The sequence below is a fragment of the Podospora anserina genome, chromosome 3 (assembly GCF_000226545.1).
Source record: "Podospora anserina S mat+ genomic DNA chromosome 3, supercontig 2".
NCBI lineage: Eukaryota > Fungi > Ascomycota > Sordariomycetes > Sordariales > Podosporaceae > Podospora > Podospora anserina.
The window spans coordinates 2,140,376-2,154,042 of record NW_001914856.1 but is presented as its reverse complement, the minus strand read 5'-3'; the positions used below and the strand labels follow the sequence as shown (position 1 = coordinate 2,154,042).

General features: G+C 51.5%; 4 protein-coding genes across 4 annotated transcripts in view; 2 read left to right on the top strand and 2 right to left on the bottom strand.

Moving 5' to 3' along the window:
• Window positions 1–1,418: 1,418 nt before the first annotated feature.
• PODANS_3_7990 (uncharacterized protein) lies at window positions 1,419–2,716 on the top strand (the record flags this gene model as incomplete). The annotated part of the gene is made up of 2 exons (XM_001909569.1): window positions 1,419–1,878; window positions 1,935–2,716. Coding segments are annotated over 2 exons (1,242 nt in total), but the record flags the coding sequence as incomplete, so codon positions are not given.
• Window positions 2,717–3,512: 796 nt separating this feature from the next.
• On the bottom strand, window positions 3,513–5,024 carry PODANS_3_7980 (uncharacterized protein; the record flags this gene model as incomplete). Its single annotated transcript, XM_001909568.1, has 4 exons — window positions 3,513–4,487; window positions 4,546–4,733; window positions 4,806–4,829; window positions 4,898–5,024. The coding sequence occupies 4 exons, from the start codon at window positions 5,022–5,024 to the stop codon at window positions 3,513–3,515; spliced, it is 1,314 nt and encodes a 437-aa protein (XP_001909603.1).
• Window positions 5,025–7,570: 2,546 nt separating this feature from the next.
• On the bottom strand, window positions 7,571–12,114 carry PODANS_3_7970 (uncharacterized protein; the record flags this gene model as incomplete). The annotated part of the gene is made up of 6 exons (XM_001909567.1): window positions 7,571–8,937; window positions 9,009–11,421; window positions 11,512–11,802; window positions 11,858–11,903; window positions 11,954–11,982; window positions 12,040–12,114. Coding segments are annotated over 6 exons (4,221 nt in total), but the record flags the coding sequence as incomplete, so codon positions are not given.
• A 911-nt stretch (window positions 12,115–13,025) lies between these two features.
• The window catches only part of PODANS_3_7960 (uncharacterized protein), a gene marked incomplete at both ends in the record, with an annotated part of 1,038 nt that continues 396 nt past the window's right edge, over window positions 13,026–13,667 (top strand). Inside the window, 3 exons of the mRNA XM_001909566.1 lie at window positions 13,026–13,179; window positions 13,234–13,365; window positions 13,419–13,498. Coding sequence (XP_001909601.1) covers window positions 13,026–13,179; window positions 13,234–13,365; window positions 13,419–13,498 — 366 coding nt within the window. The remainder of the gene's footprint in view (window positions 13,180–13,233; window positions 13,366–13,418; window positions 13,499–13,667) is intronic.

The window sequence follows — 13,667 nt, the reverse complement described above, 5'->3', positions numbered from 1 at the left end:
GTCCACGGCGTAACGGGTTATCATGAAGAAGTCCGAAAGACCACTTGACGTGTCCCGCAAATATTCGAGATAAGCCAGCCCAGGGGTGGTGATGATCTACGGCTCCGTGTGTCGATGATACTTCGTTCCCAACATAGGGTCAACAGCAAGTAACAAGGGGCCTTCGACTGTACCGCTCCCTCGGAAATTTATGCAAAAAAAGAAAAAAGAAAAAAAAAAAAAGAAATCTTGTTCGACGGTATAAGATGTCGCTAAAGGCTTCGAGGGCCGTCGGCACTCAGAATGCAACCCGGATTTGGGGGCCAGCGAGGTAACTGTAATTCCGATGAGACGGAGGGTGTTCCATCACTAGCGATGGGAGGGTTGCATGCGGCAGAAGAGCCTCACTTTAAAGACTCCCATTGTTTAGGAAGCTTGCATAAGGATGATGCTGACGATGCTTTGGTCGCCTTACACCAAGGTCTGACATATCTTACTCACCACCAACAACTCCCACCAAACATCACCAGCAATCGAAACCACGAACTTTATGGTTTTGTGTTTACCCGGGAAGATCACTTGAAGGCATTGACAATCAACAAGTTTATCCTTATCATTCCTGGAATAAATTCCAAGTTTGGTTTTAGACATCCCGCCTATCGAAGATCTGAAACGCGAGACTAACGGGACCGCGAGCCAAGTCACCGACTCAACAACCGACCCGGCAGCGGTACTGTACCTTTTCCCTTTCTTTTTTTGGTAGATCTGGCGGGTAACGGACCGCAGGGCGACGAACGAGCCCCTGACCGACCGAAGTCTTTACCTTCCCCGGATTCCAAAAGCGAGCTGTCGAAGGATCAGTTTCCTGATCGGGAAAGTCGTTACTTACATGACATGCCTTAGCCTCCGCAACAAGGCACGCGGCATTGATCTCCCTCACCCCTGGTTTTGAGCACGATTGAGCACTTCTGGCCGACGCTTATGATGCTTGTAGAGTACCGTGATTGGTGGACCAAGTTTGTCGTCTCAAGAGTGATATTCTAGATGCCTTAAGCAGAACATGGAACAGGCTACTAAAATGTGTGGTTTCCCGTCTTTGGATGAAGCTCGTCTGATCCATTTCTGGACGACTTTGGCTTTTTCATATTAGTCTAGACCAGGTCCCATGAGTGTCTAAACATCTCATCGATCTCTCATGCTCGACGACCTTTTGATGTTTCTACCACCACCTCCCTGACCAGGCACTGTCCAAGACCGTTCTCGTTCCAACTTGAATCACAAACATCCTCTCAAGATGGCGGACTTTGAAGCAACCCAGCTCCCCCAACCAACAACCCCTTCCCCCAAGATCCCCAAAGAGCTCTCCTTCGAAAATGTAGTCAAGAACCAAACAGCCTCCGTAAGCCACCCCTTTCCCTCCTATCATCGCCACCACTAACACCCGATCCCAGCCCTGCTCCCTCCCCGACTTCACACTCTACCTAACCCACTCCTCCCACTCCCCCGAAATCCTCCACTTCTTCCTCTGGTACTGGGACTACGTCCAACGCTGGTCCCAACTCCTCCCTCGCCAAAAAGCCCTATCCCCAGCATGGGACCCAGAAAAAGCCACCGAAGGCCCAAGAGCAGCGAGGTTTATCACTTACAGCCACAAACGGGCCAGGAGCTTGAAGATGGAGAAGGTGCTCGCAGTTATGGACATCAGTTCCCCTCATTCTGACGAGCAGCCCGAGAAGGAAGGTGATATGTCAAGAAGCCGGTCGAGTTCAGCTTCTTCTACTGTTACAACAGCGAGCGCTGTGTCGGTTGTTGTTTCGGGGCAACCGAGGACGCCGTCGTCTTCTATAAGTGGGATTTTGAGCCCGACCGAGTCGATGAGAGGGTGTAGTTGGCAGCCATGTAACCTTCCAACCGCTGCCCTTTTTCTCCTGCGAAATTTGAACTGACAAGAGTAGTCACCATCCAACCCAACCACCCCGAACTCTCCCGCATAACAAAGCTCTTCCTCTCCTCTCCCGAGACGTTGAAATGTCTATCACGGCACGACAGAGAGCAGTGCATACGTGCGGTGCAGCATACAACCCACCCTACCGCCCTACTTCCGGCATTCATGTCGGTCGAGTCGACACTAAGAAACCTGCTTCATCCAGCTTTTATCCGCCACTCGATTACCAACGCAAACACTGCTCGGCTTGTCTTCACGGGTGTAATCTGCGCCATCCTCGCGCTACTAGGGCTCATCGTCGAGATGGTGTTGATCCTCTCAAAGCAATCCCCCTACCTACGAGTCCTCGGATTGCTATTCTTCTGGCCCGGGCTTACCGGGTTATTCGCCTCTATCAAAGGGCTAGATGTATACCTCCACTTTCAACAAAAACGCCAACTTCGCCCTTGGGAGCAAACCTCCCTTCCACTCTTCCACTCGCCCTCGACCGACAAGAATGAGAAAAGGGGGCATGAGAGGATGGACACGACCAGCACCAGCATCAGTTCCACAGCCCCATTTACCCCGACAGGCGTCGACACAAGAGACAGAGAGCAAAATACCACCTGGGAGGAACAATACCGACAACAGAGCTGGAAGAAAAAGACCTTCACCACCGCAGTCCCAGTAGAAAGCAAACCTCTGATCGTCCTGCAAGACCGAATCATCTTCCTGTCGATACTCTGGGCCGGCATCTCGTCATCTGGCCTGACAGTGGCGGTGTTGTTCATCCCCGCAAGAAATCTCTTCTAATTAGGTAGTTAGCTACCGATACACCAAAGACAAGCGTGACGGTGTAGTAACAACAGCCTCTCAACCATCGCTACCTCAAGCCTAGCCCGTTTGATCCCGTATGACAAAACCCACAAACCTCACACCACCATCATCCCATCTTTTCCTTGGACAACGTCTCTCCTCCATCACCCAACAACAACAACAACCCCTTACCATGCCACAACCCGTCCACCTCTAAAATTTACTGGGAACACCCTCAATTTTATTTGAATCTCACACACAAATCGAAAGTAGATTAAGTACTACAACGGGATCTCACGTACCCCCCTTCCTGCTGTGTATTCTCTAATATGTACAACATGTAACCTGTCCATCATCTTCATATCACCCACATCTCGACATTAACATTATGCTTGTTCCCGACGACGACCCGCCATGATCACAAACCTTCCTCGTGTATCCCACATCAATTCAGTCATCTCGGAAACCCCAATTCCCTCATTAACCCAACACTATCTCATAAAAAATAAAATAAAACAATGAAGAAAAAAAAGCCCATGCATGCAAGGATACACCCACATCTCATCATGCCTTCACACTAGAAGTGTTAAAAAAAAGTATATCACAAACCCTCAAACGCCTCCCTTTCACCCTCTCCCGTCCGCCCAACCATTTTCCCCAGCCCAATGCCCGACCTAGTACCATGACAACCATATGCCCCATGCTTTGAGATACATACCCAGTTTAAAGCCACCAACTTTTCTTGTAAGAACAGTAAAAGAAGAAGAAAGAAGTAAACACCACCCCCCTCTGTCTAAAACCACACCGTAAAAAACAACATCACTCCCACCAACCCCGCCACCATCCCCCTAAACACAACCTTGGTCGGCGCAGCGGGATTCTGCGTCTCACTGGCCGGATTGGCAGCTGTGCCCGTCCCCTCATCCCCTCCAGCAGTCGTAGGAGCAACAGTAGCACTAGGCACACTCTCATACGTCCCCGTAAACGTCTCACCCACCGCCGGCAACTTGACATTCCCCTTCACCAACCACCCCCCCTGCGTCGCCTCCGGGCAAGGCCTGACCGAGACATGCTTAGCATCATAACTGTCCTTCACCACCCCCGTCGGCTGCCCAACCTGCTCCCACTTCTCCTTCAAATTGTCAAAATCAGGCTGCACCGGCTTCGGCGTCCCACTCCTCACCACACCATTCACCACATCCTCCTCCTTGGTCGGATTCTCATACTGAATCAACCCATACCTATTCTCCTCCTGAATCCACTCATAAACAATCGCGCCCGACCAATCATTCCTCATCTTTGGCCCAAAAATGGCAAGCTGGTCGTCAAACAGCCTCGGGCCGGGAACGTTGCACCCCGTCTCACTAAAAAAGATGGGCACCGGGAAGTCCTTGGCCTGCTTCTGCAAGTTCTCGTAGCCAGAAGTCTCGTAGGTGGAAGGGTCGCACCACTCGTAGCTATTCAACGCGAAGAAGTCGACATTCTCGGACGAGTTTCCGCCGCATGTCAAATAGTCTTGGAGCATTGGGCGAAGCTCGGCAATGTCAGCCGCCGAGTACCCGATGGGGACCTCGCGGTAGTTTTTGGCGTCACGGTGGGCTTTCATGTCGCGAACAGCCGCCTTGATGAAGGGGGCCGCCTGGGAGTGGGCTTCGGTGGAAATGATTTCGTTGCCGACGAAGAAGCCCAGGACGTTGTCGTACTTGATGAAGGCGTCCATGACCTCGGCGTAGCGGTCGTGCATCCGTTTGGTCCAGGCGGGTTTGGCCTACTCGGGTGTTAGTATTTCAAGTCTGATGAACTGAAGGGCAGAGGAGAGTTCGTACAGGCTCAATGTACGTATCAAACGTATCCAAATCAATCAAAGCCGTAATCCCAGCATCATTGAAAGCCTTCATGCAGCCGTCGTGGTTCTTGTCCGCGTCAACATGGTAGACCCTAATGGTGTTGGGACCCAACTCCTTCATGAGCTCAACATCGCGCTTGCACTGCTCAGTGTCAATCAGGGGGTCGTCTGTTGTGGTTTGATGTTAGCTGCCGTATTCTTGTGCAAATTGTCCAAGTCGCGCAAATGCCAAAATCTTACCTGGCGACAACTGATAAGCAATGCCTACAACCAACCCCCAAAAATTAGCCAAAAAGTCCAATTTGATCAGCAGAATGTGGAAAAAAACATACCCTTGACAAAAAACTGCTTCCCATCCGGAGTAAAAAGCTTGTTCCCGACAGAAGAAATAGGGCCAATGGCTTCAACGGTTGTGGCAACGGCCAGCGCCGCAATCGCGGCAGGCCAAGAAAGCTTCATTTTTCAGTGCTTGTCAGGAGATCGCCAAGAGGTGGATAAGATTTTTGTTGCCAAGTTTCGCAATAATCAATGTCGACAAGATACTGGTCAAATTCCTGTTTTTGAGATATCTCTGCAGAGATAATACTCGAAACAAAAAATAATTATTTTTGGTGGTGGGTGTTTTGTGGTGTTGCTTGGGGTGATCTGATAACGGGTTTGAACAAGAGGTTCAAAGCTGCAAACGAACGGGAGAAGGCGCGACCGTTGCAAACACACCACACACCGTGCAGACCACAGAACCACAGTGCTGGGAGGGAGGGCAGGTGCGAGTGGTGGGTTGATCAAACGGTCAAAGTCGGACGGACCCTCAAGGGAAAGAACGAGTGTGCTCGTATTTTTTGTCGAATTGGTGGCGGTTAATTCGTATTCCTGTTGTTGCTCCCTTCTTTCCTACCAAGTCACCCAATCCGGCGGAATCGATATCATAAGAGGAATAAAAAGCGAGTGGCCCTGTATCCGTCAAGAGCTGCTGTGTGTTCACCGCCGGGTCTCCGTTTGCCTTCAGGTGCTCCCCGGAAGCGGTCCCGTCCTTATCCTCAGCTGAGAATTCCTGGCCTTATCGTCAAAACGAGTGACTGGAGAGTGTGGTGTGGTGGAAGAGATGAGAGAACACACACACAAAACATGGCGGGAAAAGGGTCAAAGATAATAAAACCAACACGACTATAATGATGAGGACTACTGGGAGGTGTGACAGATGCAACATGGCCCATCAAACTGGGCTATCACAAACACCAACAACACGGGTTACCTGATTCTGTTTTCTTCCACAGACACACACATACACACCTGCCATATCGCGATATCGCGTGTGGAGCTTTGGTTTTGTCGTCTGCCATGGTTCGGCTGCAGCAACCCCCCGGCGAGATCTCGATCCCCCTGTCAAACCAAACTCCAACGGGATTTGCAGGGATACGCTTACCTACCAAGAAAAATATATCGTGAGCTATCTCTAGCCAAGCTTCATCACCAACGTCTATCAATCGCTCTTCTCTCATCAATGCAAATAGTCCTCAATCCCCCCCCCCAAGAAAAGTCCACGCAATCGCGGCTCGAAACATCCCGACACCAACCAATCACACCCACCTCCCAACTGGTGTAACCAACCGCTTTTCAAACCTGAAGTTCGTGTTGCCATAGATGCACCATCCCCAAACAAGAATAGTCCTCCCCAGCCCCGCGCAGCCTGGCTGTACCCCCACGCAATAGCTCCAAGGTCTGCCAATCCCAGCTTGTGTCGTCAGAGTACTTCGTTCGGCAGGGAGTCGGAAACACCTGCCAAACTGTGCCCCCTCCACCACCCCTCCAAAAGATCCCGCCCGCATTTGCATGAGAGGGTCGGGTGGTGTAGAAACTCGGCGAGATTCCCACTGGTCAGGACGGCCCAATATATTGTCGACAAACAAGGTTCAGGAACTTTATGGTCGTGATCCTTCCGACCATACACTCGTCTAGCGACCAAGATTTCTAGTCCAATGCATCGTTCTGGAGAGGATAGCTAGCAGCAAGACAACACATGGCCCCGGCCTGAGCGATAACGCAATCGGCTTTCTTCCCAGTTTTTTTGATCCTCCTCCAACAAAGCTTGATTGAAGAGGCGGGCGCTGCCGCCGAGCGGATGCGCGGGCCGTATCATCATCGCTCACCTCTCTCACCTTTCGGGGAAGCTAAGTTAGTTGCTCACCTACATCATAGGATGATGGTTCGGTTCGGTTCGGATATAGTGCATACGTCTTTGATGATGGGACTTCCCGAGCGAGGTAGGGTAAACGTCATCCAAGACCGTAGAATATTGCCTTGCAAGTATCTAAGTTTGGGAGTTGGACTTGCATTCGCTGCGGGATGGGCTAAGTGGTCAAGAAGATTGCCGTGATATCCGTTGGGTATCCCGTGCCAAGGCCAGCTTTTTGAGCTTTATGCCGACTTACACGTCATGTTGAATCGATACTCTAACCAACAGCTCGACTGCAACCCGAATAACAGTTCATCAGCCTACTGAAAATTGGAAAATTGAAGCAATCTACTCAACAAAAGATATCTCCAGACGACGATTTCATTCAAGTCCTCCTTCGTGATCCCAGATGTCCGGACATGTTGAATCTAACCAACCTCCAAACCCACACTCAATATCCAAATCAGCTCTCTACCTGTCTAGCGCTGCTCAGTAAAAACACAACTATCCATACAGCTAACCCCTCAAAAACCCGGCCAGCGCAAGGTATATTTGTTTAAAATATACCGCACGCTGGCAGGGTATTCAAACAATGAGCTCTATGGGTATCTCGCGCTTTATCCAAGCCAGCGCTATGAAACAGATATTTTGCGGCAATCGTCATCCAAGAGAGAAAAAACACGCAGAACAAAACAAGAAATAGGCAGTATCCAAGCAGAGAAACAAAAAAGAAACATCAAAAACACAGATGTAGAGAGATTCCCGCTGATACCAACCCCCCCGCCTCGCTGCCCGAATCATCCCCATTAGAGACATCCAGTCTACCCCTCCCTCACGCATCAACAACCACATCCTTTCCCAAGTTCTCCAACATCACCCTCCTCTTCTCCTGTTCCCTTACCTCCTTCTCCGCCTTCAACACCCCAACCGCAGCATCAGCCCCCCTAACCCTAGCCTCCTCCCCCTTCCTCGCACCCCCAACCCTAACCACCTCCTCCCCCGTCTCCGCCCAAACAACAGCACACTCCCACTGCCCTTCCTCGTTCTCCTCAACCCTATACTCCACCGCCCTTCCCGCCGCCAAAAGCCCCAACTCCTCCTTCGGATGCAAACAGTGCACCCCCTCCCTCACCAACCTCTCCATCAACCCCATGATCCCAATTCGTTCCATCAACCCCCTGCACTCTTCCAAATCCCCACTATCAACCCAGACAGCTCCCATCAAGCTCTCAAAAACATCGCCATAAAACTTTTGTGCTTGGAGTCTTGTAAGTGCGGGCCAGGGGTATTTTTCGCCGCGGTCAAGGGCGTGACGGATTTCGTCGCGGAGAAAAGAATGCCGGGATTGGGTAGAGAGGATGTGCTCGCCCATTTCGGGCGAGGTGTACCGCAGGAATGACCACAGCGGGAATTTGGCCGTGGTGCTGATGAGGTTGATCTCTGGGGGGGTAGTGCTTGAACTAGAAGTTCGTCGTGAGGGGGAGAGGTATGGGTTGGAAGTGGGATCAGGGAGGATGACTTCAGCGTTGTATCTTTCCTCTTCGATGGCCCACTCCATCACCAAAAACCCCAAAATGTCGGCGTTGACAAGGGCGGTGCGTAAAAGGTGGAGCTTGGAGTTTTCGAGGGGGAGACCGGTCAGTGGTTCGCGGAGGGAGAAGAGGGATTCGACAACGAGGTAGTCTAGTATCGCGTCGCCAAGAAATTCTAGCCTGTCGAGGGAGGCGCGGGTATCTTGCACGTTGAAAGAGGGATGGGTCATTGCCTCGATGAGGAGGGACTTTTTCTTGAAAGTATACCCGATCAGTTTCTCCAGAAGGTGCATGTTAGGAGGGAGGGGCTCGTCGTCGGGGGCTTCGTCGTAGAGGACCTGGCGGCCGTGGTCGATGCTCTGCCATTTGGCCTCGGGGAGAAACAGAGAAATACAAGCGAGGGCTTTGTTGATACCGCCGCTGATGTGGGAGGCACCGATCAAGGCTTCTACCACATCGGCGAGGGTTTTGGTCGACATCTCCCTGGTTTTCGGTCCATCGGAAGAAGGGTTGTCGGTGCGCTCGAGGTAATCTTCCACAAACACGGGCCGCCACTTGTCTGTCGTGTAGGCAGTGTTGATGATGTAGCGGGCGAGTCCGAAATCTATGGCAGCTTTGCAGAGACGGTAGTTGGAGACGATCTTGTCTTTGCTCGCCGAGAGGAAGCCTTCTGGGAAGTGGAGGTCTTGAACCGCGGTCAGCCACTGTTCTAGAAATCAAAGCGGCAAGTAAACTTACACTGTGCCGAGCAGTTGATAGTTGTGCAAAACTTGAGAATGGAATCTCCCAGAAACTCAATTCTTTCATAGTCGATTGACCTCCTCGCCCCCGATGCTGTGATGGCCGTGACCACCAGATCCAGACCCGTGATCCCGGTCGTTTGCAGCGACCCATCCAGCAGGTCTCTGGCAACAAGATAGTCACCCACTGCAGCCGTAAGAGCGGGAAGCATCAGACCGACATGGGCAAACACAGTTGGGATCTTGTCGACTTTGACCTGGCTCGCAGGAATCACTCGCGGGTAAGGCTTCCCGCTGGGTAGCTGGTGAATGAAAGCATCGGGTAACTTGCGGAATTGACCTGCCCTCTTGGGGAACGCCTGCACAGACACATAAGGGACGTCCTCTGGGGCCTCCTCGAACCCCTTAAACACGGACTTGATCATGTTCATGGGAGGCTTCTTCGGAAACCACTCCCTAAAGAAATAGGGGTGGTTGGCGCTGTCAACATCCCGGATGAGGTAAGACTGAGAACAGTTGGCGAGAGAGTCGCGGTTGAATTCCAATGCGGCCATGCGGTCAATAGTAATCTCCTCCTCTGGCGAGAGAAGACGGATGGGATATTGTTTCTTCTCTATCGGAAACCGATGTCCGTAGGCCATCGCGAGCAAACCATAAGTGTGATCTCGATTGTCCTTGTCATACTTTCTCTCATGAGCAGCCCCCATGGATATAGTCCAAGATGTTTTGCGCTCCGAATGAATGACTTGATCTCTTATCAAAGGAACGGGGATTGGAAGCGAAAGGTCCAGTTGTGCCCAATGTGTGCCGTCCTCGCTGGATATTGTCACACGCCGACTGTACAGCTTAGTGCTGCTCTCCCAAGCCTTTGATACCTCCAGCCAAGGATTATATTGCACCTCAACAGTGGTGATCCCCTCCGTTTTTCCAACTTCCACCAAGCCAGGCGTCGTTCTGGCAGGCAGCATGTTCTTGTCGATCAAACCCGCCTCGTAGAGCTTCTTGTAAGCCTGGAAAGCGGCGTCTTTGCAAGCAAAAGCCTCCGAGGGCCAGGCCCGCAGGCTTTCTGCACGACGCAAACTCGGGGACAGTGAGACGGGCAAGTTCACAGTGGCGGCCCGAAGGCCGGGTTTGCGAGCGTCGATGGGGTTTCCCTCCAGATCGTGGATAATGTAAAACGGCGCCCAGTTGACAAACTTCCTGGTGGACAAGGTTGAGCAGAAATGATCGAGATGTTGCTTTGCGTCGTGGATGGTCATCTGTGCCCCTGTTGTTGGGTCTGTCATCTTGGGATAATCGTCCGCCTCGGATTGTTCCATCTGCTCAAGCCCTGCTATTTCCCGTAATTCGTCTTCGTATTTGCGCTTCATCTCCTGCTCGAGCTCCTTCCACTCCTCCAGAGACTGGTCCTGATCATCTTTGAAAAGAACCCAGAGTTCCGACTCGTTCATACGAGCCCTCCCTCGTCTCTGGATGAACGACTTGAGGTTGCTGGGCTTGTCAAAGCAGATGACCAAGTTGCACACGGGTACATCGATGCCTTCCTCGAGAACGCTTGTAGCCACCAGCAAGTTGACCTTGCCCTTTCTGAACCGGTGCAGAGACTCAATGTCCTCTTTCGTGGTGAGATCGAGAAAACTGTGCTTGCCCCCAGGAAGTTTTGATGTGCCAACCATAGACTCCACGGAGTAGCGAGACTCGAGAACGGGATGTACCGAGAGAACATGCGAAAGGACCGAAGTGGTTGCCCTCTCCGTGACGAAAACGATTCCCACGGGGTTGCCTTTATGGGAGGCGAGAATTTGTAGCAAGGCTTGAACTTTGCGGGAGAGGTTATCTGGAACGCTCGGCGGTGCTTCAGGTTTAATACCCTGAAGTGTAGCCGACAGATAGGCCTTTTCCTCATCCCAAAGGTTGTGAACCGATGGGGCGGGTGGACTGCCAACTTTGAGAAACTCAGTGACAACTCTGTTGATGTAATATTCCGCCGCCCACGGTCCTAGGTTCATCATCATCTCTCTTGCTCTTGCAAACAGCGCCTTCATCTGCTTCTGTGACTGAGTATTGCGAGACATGATGGCGCTTTTCAGAGCCTCGCGACTACGCTCCGTGTTCTCCTCACGGAGTCGTATGATGTGAGGATCAGCCGTAATATCCATCTGTCGTAAGGTGTCGATGAGCCTGGTCATGTTTGAAGACGATGGGGTGGCATTTTGAGGTTCAGGAAGGTCTCCGTATATGAATGCTTTCATCTCTGGGCGGTTCACCTGAGCCATAAGCTCGTCGCGGTGCCTACAGGGCGTCCTGCAGATTGCATCAAGGGTCTGCTCGAGTGTTTCTATACCAGCGAGATTGGACCTCATCAAAGGGCTAGCCGTGAGACCCAGAATGTGAGGGACGGGTTTCCCCTCCTGCTTCAGCTTGGCGTACGACTCTCTCATGAGTCTAGCCACAGGATTCATGCCGACACAGTTATGGGCTGCACCTTATCAGTCTTGAACCATGGTTAACGAAATGGACAAGGAAAACTCACCTTCATCGATGACGAGAAGACTAATAGATTCCAAGGGCACAAAAGCGTGTGCTACGGCAGCATCAAACAAGATCTGGTACGTAGACACAACGATCCGGACATTGGTGAGGACCGCCTGCCAAACACCGGTCTTATACTTCCAGGCTTGAACATTGTCCGCGCCGCAGATGAACCTTGACTGAACTCCTGGTATCTGTTTTTCGATGACCTCAAACTGTTGGGCGGCAAGCTGAACGGTAGGAGCAAGGAACCAGATAAGCTAAACATCTCGTCAGTTTTATTCGACCACATTATCGGCTTCGTGAACAACCTACCTTGGGGCTCCTTCCGAGCTCTTCCTGAATTCGAAGTATCGCCCTACGTAAAAAGTCAGCAATTTCCGCAAAACTGAATCACGAAGCTCAACTCACACTTGAGTTTTTCCGCTTCCTGTGTCCATCTGTAGGTATATCCGCGTCAGTTTCACCCATAACCATCACATTCTGAGGTATCTTACTGCAACGATGATGTTCCGCTGTAGACTCTCCTGAAACATTTCGACTTGGTATGCTCTCGCAGTCATGATCACCTCAGGAGAGGTTTTGACTTCAGGGGGCGTCTCAGTTCCACCTGTGTCTTCAGTGTCCGAGGACACTTGGTAGACATTCTCTGCCAATGCCTCCGCCTGCAGGGCCTCTTCCACCCCCTGAAGTCCATCTTCATCAGAAGAGGATGCCTTGGGCTCATCTGCCATCGTATTCCTAGTATCCTTTGACTCCATAGCCGGCGTTGAGCGTAAACAGAAAAAGGACTTGTGGCGTGAATAGTCTTCCGAGCAAAGTGGCGGAAGTAAAAAACTCTGATAGCCTTTTAAAGCAAAGAAGAAATTTCTATGGCCTTTTCGTCCCCATCTTCCAAAGCAGCGGCGGAACAGGTTGGGACGAAACAAACTGGAGTGTGGGTAAGCCACCGCAGGCCTCACTAAGGTCAAAGGGTGGTAGTACTGATGTGTGGAGGCCCACGCAGCAATGCACTGGTGAGAACATACCGCTTGGATCCTGCCCATTCATATATCTTGAGTGAATGATGACCGACCAGTTGTGACCTCGCTGAGCATGGTCAGTTGGCTGGACAGGGCAGATGGAGCAGTGATGTCGAGACCAGAGTGTCGTCAGAACAGGAGGTCCATCCCGCGTCGGGAAATCAAATTGGGATCCTTTTATATATATACTTGAAATCAAGCAAAAACGAGTGTCGATGAGGCCTACTGCCGGCAATGCTGAAGTGAGGCTGCAGCTGCTTGGCAAGTCTGCATAAGGTGGGGATCACGAGGTTTAGTGGATGCGCGCCTTCCTCATTGGTCTGCTTACACCAACTGGATGGGCAGGTACAAGTAAGTTACCTTGCACAAGGCAAGCATTCCAGGTTGTTTCTTGCCGTTGAATGGTTTTTTATACAGGCCAGCAGTTATCACACATAAAAGTTCCAAACATCATAGTTACCATGTCACTCTATGCAGCAGGCCTCAACGCCTGGAGCCAATTAGACTTTGACACCACCAAAAAAGACCAACAACCAGACGACATCTTCACTTTCACTTGCCTTCTCGAGGACAAGGACATAGACTATATCCGTCCATTTCCATCATATACCCAAGGTAAGCCTCCCAAACCCAGCCCCTTGAACACCCACACCCAACTAACCACTCCAGTCTACACAACCACCACCCCCTTCTCACCAACCTACACAGCCGGCCTGGTCCCAAAACTCCACCAACAACTCTCAACCTCGCACCCAGACCACTACCACCACTTCGCCGAAGCCTCCAACGACATAGTAGTAGGTCTGTACTATCCCCTTCCCCTTCCCCTCCACTCCAGTTCTAACAAACACCAGTACCAAACCACCCAACAAACCCCCACCCCCTCCAATACCCCTCCCTCACCACCCTCCTCTCCCCCTCCTCCCAACCCATCTCCTACCTCACCCTTCACCTTTCCCAAATAACCCCCTACGCAACCGGTTTCCTCGCCCTTTCCCCTCCCTCTTGGTGGGAGAAAAACCCCCCGTGAATGAGAACCTGAAAGAACGGCAACTCGGTGGATCATCCCACAAATAATTTCCACACTCGGAATCCATAGGAGC